Consider the following 7,896-nt stretch of genomic DNA (forward strand, 5'->3'; position numbering starts at 1 on the left):
TAAACACTTCCAAATTGTTGGTTAAACAAGTTTGCTTTTTTGGCATCTTCAGTTGCATTGTTTTCGCTGAAGAAAATGGTATTGGGTACGATATCATGGCATTTTAGGGGTTTGAAGTATTTGTATATTAGGTCAAACCTCTGAGATTTGAAAACGGTTCCTCGTAATTACACATGTCGTTTTCAATATCATACTTGTTTTGAGAAGCAAGCAGTATGATGTCATCATTTTTTTTTTGATGAAAAAATTGTAGGCTGTTTGCTTTTTAGCGATTTAGTTTTCCTAATATTACTTGAAGTAGAAGTAGAAGTGATCCAAGGAGGTAAACTCGACCTGTGTTTTCGTCGAATAGGAACAAATTTCTCCGGTATCCAGTTATACCATAAGTTCAGTAAAACCTGGGTATTACTGTAACAATAGGGACTAAAAGGAATTTTAGAAAAAAAATCATTTGCCGCAATCCAATCTATTTTTGAATAAGACGTTTTTTTCGTCGGGACAATTATCTCGTCATTGGTTCAATAATACTTCACTATAGTGATCCATTTTTTCCATGAAACATTTTGGCAGGTAGTTAATCCATTTTTGGAACACGTCATATTACTTTATGGTCCAAACCAACAGCATGTAATTGTAATCATAACAGAGCTTTCTGATAAAAAGTTTTCATTGACGCTTTTGCATAACTGAACGCGTCTTACTCTGCATTAAATCTCTTCATGAAAATTTAAATACAGTTTTGCATAGTATTGTTTTGTGTGGTTTCTTGCTGAAAACTTATCATTCAACTATATGTCGACAGTATGAGCCAAATATTAACAGAATACCTGTTTTACCTTGAATCTCTGCTTTATAATTTAACCTGAATATATCACACTTCTTGGGTAAATATCACACTTCTTGGGTTCAAAGGTCAGATACTACGTCAAAGAACTTTCGCAATTAAGCCATTGCATTCTGTATGCTTTAGTATTTCTAACAATCGCATTCCTCTTTTCTGTAAACAAAAACCCCTCTAGTCAGAATAGATTAAGTACCGTTGCGACACTGAAACCGCAACTGAGTTGTGATGGCCGATGGAGACGAGAGTTTCTGCCGAGCAGGGAACAGCTCTTCGTCATCTTTCGGCTCGGATCTGACGCGGGGAAACCACTGTGTCAACCACTCAGATGAAGAAGTGCCCCGAACATCGCTGTTCACGTGCAAAACATGTGAAAGGTATGAAAATATTCGATACATTTTGCGTCTAAATTGAAAGAAATGCTCCATAAATCCAAACAACCGCGGTTTATTGGGCAGGAAATATTTTAGCAATTTGAGTTTCCAGGCTCTCCCAGAGCACTCAAAAGACCCTGTTTTGACCGCATTTTCTCCGCCGCAGATAAAATTTTGAAAAAAAAACAGGCCAAAAAAGGCGTTTTAGGACACTTTTTTGGAAAGTTTTTGACAAAAAAGCGCGTTTTTTCGCTGCATGCTCCCCCCTCAAAATTAGTAGAAAAGTTTTAGGATCCGTCAGCCAAAAATTGATATCTTAAATTAGTACAAAAGGGGACCCTTTGGGTCGGAAGGGGTCGAATCTTTCTAAAAGCGCCTTGGGCGCCAGTCTATACTAATTTTGAGGGGGGAGCGCGCGCCGAAAAAACGCAATTTTTTGGTCGAAATTTTCTAAAAACGCCTAAAAACGCGTTTTTAAAATGCCTAAAAACGCGTCTTTTTTGGCCTTTTTTCTAATATTTGCCCGCGGCGCAGAAAATTTTTTCAAAGTAGGGTTTTTATAGTGGTCAGAGAGCTCAGAGAATCAATTTTTAAAAAAGGTCATTACATTTTCAATTTTTTTTTGAAAATCAGCCCACCTCTCGAGAAACTCCTATATCCGCGCCTGTGTTTTCTCATTTTTCCAAACACATTTTTCCAAACACATTTTTCCAAACCCATTTTTCTGCAGCTCAATTTTGCATATGATCGTTCCGCGAAGCTTCATCATCGCTTTTCTAGCTCTTTCCGAGCTTCCGGATGGCGCCTGTGCATCGTTTTTTGATTCTCTCATCGATGCCGTTGGCTTCGGTTCGACACTTTGTTGACCGCCGGTTTCATCGCTCGCTGATTGGGGGTTTAATTTTCCTTCATTTGGCATCGATTCTTCATCGCGATCGCAACTTTCGCCTCCTTCAGTCATCTTTGGCTTGTGGCGATTTTTTGCTGGTTTTTCTGCGTTTTTCTGGTGCTCGTTATTCTCGCTTTCACCTCTTCTATCGCTGGAACTTTCGACAGCTCATCGCGTTTTGAATTGAATTCTGCTCTAAACCACTGCTTCTTTGTAGGTACCTTTTTCAACTTTATTTTACGGGGGAGTCGTTTTTTGAATATTTTGGTTTACAATGTCTCTCGTAATTGTAAGAGTACGTTTTATAAGCGGGAATCAAATAGCCATCTTCAGTAGGTGGCATTTTCCACTGGCCATGATGTAAGTAACGTAACCGACTTGTACAGAGTCTTGCATCCTTTTTGGATTAACTCGCCGACCGTCCACTCATCAGCAACGTTCGACGACGGCAACGTCATTCAAGTAATGAAAGCGCAAATTGCCCTGTTAGTCATTTTTTTCCTGTTTTTGGGGTTTTATCTTTAGATAGACCTCGAATATCTTCCAAAACTTTTTCATTTTCTAACATCGCCTCACGCATTAGCATATTCAAACTTTCAAGGATTTCAATTTCTCAAACAACTCGGCAACCGGCTGTTTAATTGATTTTGGCAATTTTCTGATTGCAAAAAAAACTGGGTATGGTAACCGGGGATTCGACTGGGATATGATTGGAAATGTAAAAACTTTTGATCAAAATTATGCGGAATTTTGGTATGAATCAGAACTACCACTGAAATTTGGGGACAGATAGGCTGTTTAATACTAACCCGGGTTGACCTCCATACACTGAAAATGCTTATCATACAATTCCATCCAACAAAAATCATTGTCATACAATTCCATACATCAAGTGTATGGAGAAAATGCTTGTCATACAATTTTCATACATTTTCGAAAAACAATAGAAAAAAATTTAAACCATTTCTGCGGCTTTTTGAGAACAGTTGAACAGACTGGTGACAAAAAAGAATTGATTTTGAACTTTTTTTTTGAAAAAAATGCTTGTAATACAATTTCAATATACGACACAAGTAATTTTGAAAATTGGCCCCAACAAAAATTTTTGTTTTTATTTCAAGCGCAAATCGAATTTTGTACGCAAACAAACATTTTCCGAAAAAAAATTTTTTGCATGCCAAATTTAAGTTTTCGTGCGCATAACGTAGTCCTGGATACGATAATTTTGGCTTTTTTTCTTTTCACTTCAATTTGTTTTTCAAAAACGCTGAAAATTTTTATTTCTTTTGAATGGCGTGTTTATGTATGCCTTGATCAATGTCTGATAAATTGAGAATTCACAAATTTAAAATAATCATCATTGAAAAATTTTGCTAAAAATTGAAAGTTTGTTTATTTTGTTATATCATTGTGAAAGACAGCTCGAAGACAATTCAGGTCGTTTTCTATACATTGTAAGTGCAGACCGTCCAACCTTTGGTGCTTTGAGTAACCATGGTCTTTGTCACTTGTGTTCGGTTGGAAACACAACCGAAAATTTGTCAAAAAATAAATTTACGAACAAAAAACAAGTTTTTGGTTTATGGAGAAAATGCCTGTCATACAATTTCCATTTATGGGAAAAAGCTTATCATAGAGTTTTCATATAATTTTTTGTACGTATGGAATTGTATGAAATTTTATGAAAAGAAATTTCCCATTTATGAGAATTGTATGATAAGCATTTTTGGTCAACCCGGGAAATTAACAACTCTACTGCTTACTTCTGACAACTCGACTTCCTTAGTTGAATAATTTTTCTCCGCCGTTTTCAAAACCGTGAAGCTCAATCTGTATTGTGATGTTCAATCAGCGCGCCTAATCCTCCTTGACTTGCGTTCCAAACAATTTGTTCTTCACGGAACATATCTAATTGCTTTAATTTGTTAATAATTGTCGCCAGTGATTTCGATATTTCAATTCTAAATGTTGCTCTGGGCTCCCATGAAAATCAATATTTCGGACCAACAATGGTTGCAACGGCGCGCTAACTTTAGTACATTACGAGGCCAATCTGTGCATTGGATAGGCTTACACCTTAATGTGCGCAGGTCTCTGGAATCCCGGTACAAGTCTTTAAACTTGTTACGATTTTGTCGGAACGATCAAAGAAAACGAAAGATCAAAGAAAGATCGAAAGAGAGAGAGAGAGAGAGAGAGAGAGAGAGAGTCTTTGTTGAGGAAACCGCTGACTTTACAAAATACACAGTTTGGCCTCGTAATGCAGAAAAAAATTTATGTAAGCTATTTAAAGATATCATTTATGACTTTAGCTCTCACCGCGATTTAGGAGCTTAGCTCTTCGATCACCTTCGTTTTTTCTTATTTTACTTGAAAAAAAAGGATGGTTTCAAAATGGTTTCAAGTTCTCTCTTACTTAAATTTCACGCTGCTTTTGCGTCATCTATTTTTTCAATTTTTTTTGCAGATCACTATGTTCCGCGTCGGGTCCTTTTGACAATTTCAAAATTTCGTAAGAAATAGCTTACGGAAAATATTTCAGTGGTGGGTGTATCACTTTTTGGGTTTCCGCCAGCATGCTTGTTAAACCGTAGAAACTGTTCAAGAATCGATAGGTTTTTGTTGACTTTCCAAAACCAGAGAAAACTTACTTAGTCTGCTAGTTTTTCGTTCGAGTGGTTCCGTCTGTTTGCTTATGACAAATGGAGATGCGAGAAAATGTTCCTGTCTTGTTTCTTATTAAGTTTACTGTTCAAGAATCGATACGTTTCTGTTGACTTTCCAAGACCAGAGAAAACTTATTTAGTCTGCTAGTTTTTTGTTCGAGTGGTTTCGTCTGTTTGCTTATGACAAATGGAGATGCGAGAAAATGTTCCTGTCTTTTTACTCATTAAGTTTACTCATTAAGATTTACACTTCATTAAGTTTACTCAACTTATCATTTATGTAAATTTGGGTTTCACTATCTCGCCATGTTTAAGTTTTTCAACGTAAAATGGTTTTGCTGATCAAAATGCTAAACCGGTTTTTCTCGACACTGGGAAAACTTTCTTGAAATTTTCAAATGTCGTCCGAATCACGACTGAAAGAGCTTTAAATTGATATATCCTTCAGCCCAGTCCGATGATTATTTGTGGTACCTGGCGGCGCGTTTTAGTCAATCAAAAGTCACGCTAAAATTAACGTGCCAATTGTTGCCGAAACTAAATCAAAGTGAGCCTCTTACGATGCCCAACAAAATTCCAAAACTTACGAAACGTACAACCTCTAAAAAATTGCGCAAAACATTGGGGGTTCTCTTCACAGATATTCTCTTCATAGATATTCTCGTATATTCTCTTCATAGATCTTTGGAGATTTTATTCTTCTAGAGTTTTTGTTGAGCTGTGTGAGAGGCTTCTTTTGAAATATAGCTTTCTCATTAACTAGTATAACAAACTAGCATAACAAAATAAATAGTAGGTTTCTCATTAACTAGCTTGTTAATTTTAGCGTAAGAAAAGCCTGATTTTACCTAAGAAAAGCCAAAATTACTTATTTTTGGGGTAAAATTTTGGTTCCGAATTTCGAAAATTCTCGTGAAATTCTGGTGAACTTTTAAGCAATTTTTTTCCTTAACATTTTGTCTAATCTTAACCTCATTTGAGAAAAATGCGTTCCAAGTTTCAAATTTTTCATTTTGTCCGGATAATTTATATCAGCACTATTGAAACCAAAATGAATAGTGGCGTGAAACATTCGAACTTAGGGTCTAATTAGGGGGAGGAGGTCACTTTATCCATACTTTATATTGAACTTACATTTAATTTATATTGAAGCTCTGGAAAAAAGTCTGGACCCTTCTGCAAGAGCTGTGTGATGCGACACTTAAAGAGTGGCGAAGAGATTCTGGACTGCGAAGGAAATGTCCCCGCTATTTGTCGCGAACACCGGCAAATGCACGAGATGTTTTGTGACACCGACAACGTCAGTTTTTGTGTTGAGTGTTTTTCCAGACATAAAGGTCATGAAATTAGTCAACTAGCCGAAAAAGCGTGTAACGTTCGGTTCAGAATCGGCAATTTGCGGAAAAAGTTGGCTTCGAACCAAAAACTAATTCAAGACAAATTGGCGATGGTCGAAGAATGCATAGAAACTAAGGAAACTTCTGAAAGAAAACTGGTTGAAATTTTGCGTGATAATTTGCACCAGTTTGTGGACAACTTCATTGAAGATATGAAGCAGAAGTTTCAGCGCCACGACGAGTTGAATGTTGCGAGAGAAAGGATAACCGAATTAATTTCACAGTCAGGTGAGAGTGACACAAGTTTGGAACGTCTTTTGCATCTCTCAGACGGTGTTCTGATTACTGAATTCCCAAATGTTGAAAGAGACCACATAAAAGTGTCTCAAAAACAGTTTGACGTGAACATGTTCAGTGTGTTTTTGCGGAGTTTTCACATCGACCATGATAACATTGCGGCGACCCAGCGTAGTGGAGCGAGTATAATGCTCGGGGCTGTCAAACCACCTGAATTTATCAAGCGAAAAGTCAAAGTGTGTAGCGAAAGATCAGTTCACGTTTCGCCTACTAATTTTGCCGGTGTTTCAAATGAGTTATTTTTCCACAGCCAAAATCGGGTTTTCAGAGTAGAACACCATAACGATGGCAATGCCACAGTTTATGCATGTACCTTGTTCAAAAACGGCGAGCTGGCCAGTCAAAATCCGATTGTAAAAAACATTAATATTGACAAAAACATCGAAAAAGTTTGTCCAGTGGGTAGTGAGTTCATTTTCCTTCTTGAAGACCAAACTTTTCTCACTTTTGACGTGAAAGAAACGAAAAATGATCAGCAGCCTTTTTGGTTGTACCAAAACCCAATTGCGCCTTATCTGAGCGACTTTAAAACATCTTGGGCGTTTTGGGATGAAGATTTGCGGAAGGTGAAATTTGAATCGCACCCGAGACTTGAAATCGACTGCGAAATCAAACCGACTGCCAGTGATGTTTACTCAAGTCCTGCAAAAGAGGTGCCAAACTTCTCAATGGTTGCTTTTGTTGACGATCAACTTAATATCTGGATCGTGAATCTCGCAAACCAGCTGACAGAGATCATTTATCAAACTCGACACGGCTATTCCAAAATCGACCAGTTGACACTTTTGGGTGACGAATTAATCATCTGGACTCTCTCTCCAAAAACTGCGACCATTATGCGGCGAGAAGAGAACACCTGGAAAGAGTGTGATACATTCTCCTGGAAATCGAATAGCAGTGTCTTGTCTCTGAATAGTTGTGGATTTAATTTTCTGCAATTCAGTTACGGAAATATGCGTACAAAGGGCCGATCGAGCGGAACGCGTGAACTGTTCGTGAACAAAAAACAGCACATTCAGATTTTGCCAATTGAGAACAGCAATTCAGACCAATAAAACTGCCTAATTTAAATTAGAAAATTTAGATAGCCAATTGATTGAATTATGCACAAAAATTTAGTTTTACAATTTTTTGATTCGTCTGATGACTTCAAATGAAACTGATATATCATGACTGGCGCTTCCTACAATTTAAATGTTGATTTAAAAACGATTTAAATAGTAACTGCTGCTATTTCATTAATTATTCTGATTTAAACGTATTTTTCCTAGTTTTTCGAGGACAACCACCATGATGGTGTCAACGGCGATTTTTCTTAAACATTATCATTATTGAAAACAAGATTTCAAAAGCATATTAAGATCATCAGAGCTCGGTGTATTTTCCAACTAAATGTTTGAATCAGCCATTTTTTAATTGAATCTATTGACTT

At 37.0% G+C, this 7,896-nt stretch overlaps 1 protein-coding gene across 1 annotated transcript; it reads left to right on the plus strand.

Moving 5' to 3' along the window:
- Positions 1 to 692: 692 nt before the first annotated feature.
- Positions 693 to 7,642, plus strand: LOC134839550 (uncharacterized). Its single transcript, XM_063855140.1, has 2 exons — positions 693 to 1,218; positions 5,923 to 7,642. The coding sequence occupies exons 1-2, from the start codon at positions 1,070 to 1,072 to the stop codon at positions 7,517 to 7,519; spliced, it is 1,746 nt and encodes a 581-aa protein (XP_063711210.1). The 5' UTR covers positions 693 to 1,069; the 3' UTR covers positions 7,520 to 7,642.
- The last annotated feature ends 254 nt before the right edge of the window (positions 7,643 to 7,896 follow it).

This window comes from Symsagittifera roscoffensis, chromosome 2 (genome assembly GCF_963678635.1).
Source record: "Symsagittifera roscoffensis chromosome 2, txSymRosc1.1, whole genome shotgun sequence".
Classification (NCBI taxonomy): domain Eukaryota; kingdom Metazoa; phylum Xenacoelomorpha; order Acoela; family Convolutidae; genus Symsagittifera; species Symsagittifera roscoffensis.

What these genes read in the sequence shown, in the direction of transcription:
- LOC134839550 (XM_063855140.1), top strand. Translation starts at nt 1,070, where the DNA reads ATGGCCGATGGAGACGAGAGTTTCTGCCGAGCAGGGAACAGCTCTTCG. An exon ending in ACGTGCAAAACATGTGAAAG is followed by an intron (nt 1,219 to 5,922) that starts GTATGAAAATAT and finishes TTTATATTGAAG; the next exon opens with CTCTGGAAAAAAGTCTGGAC.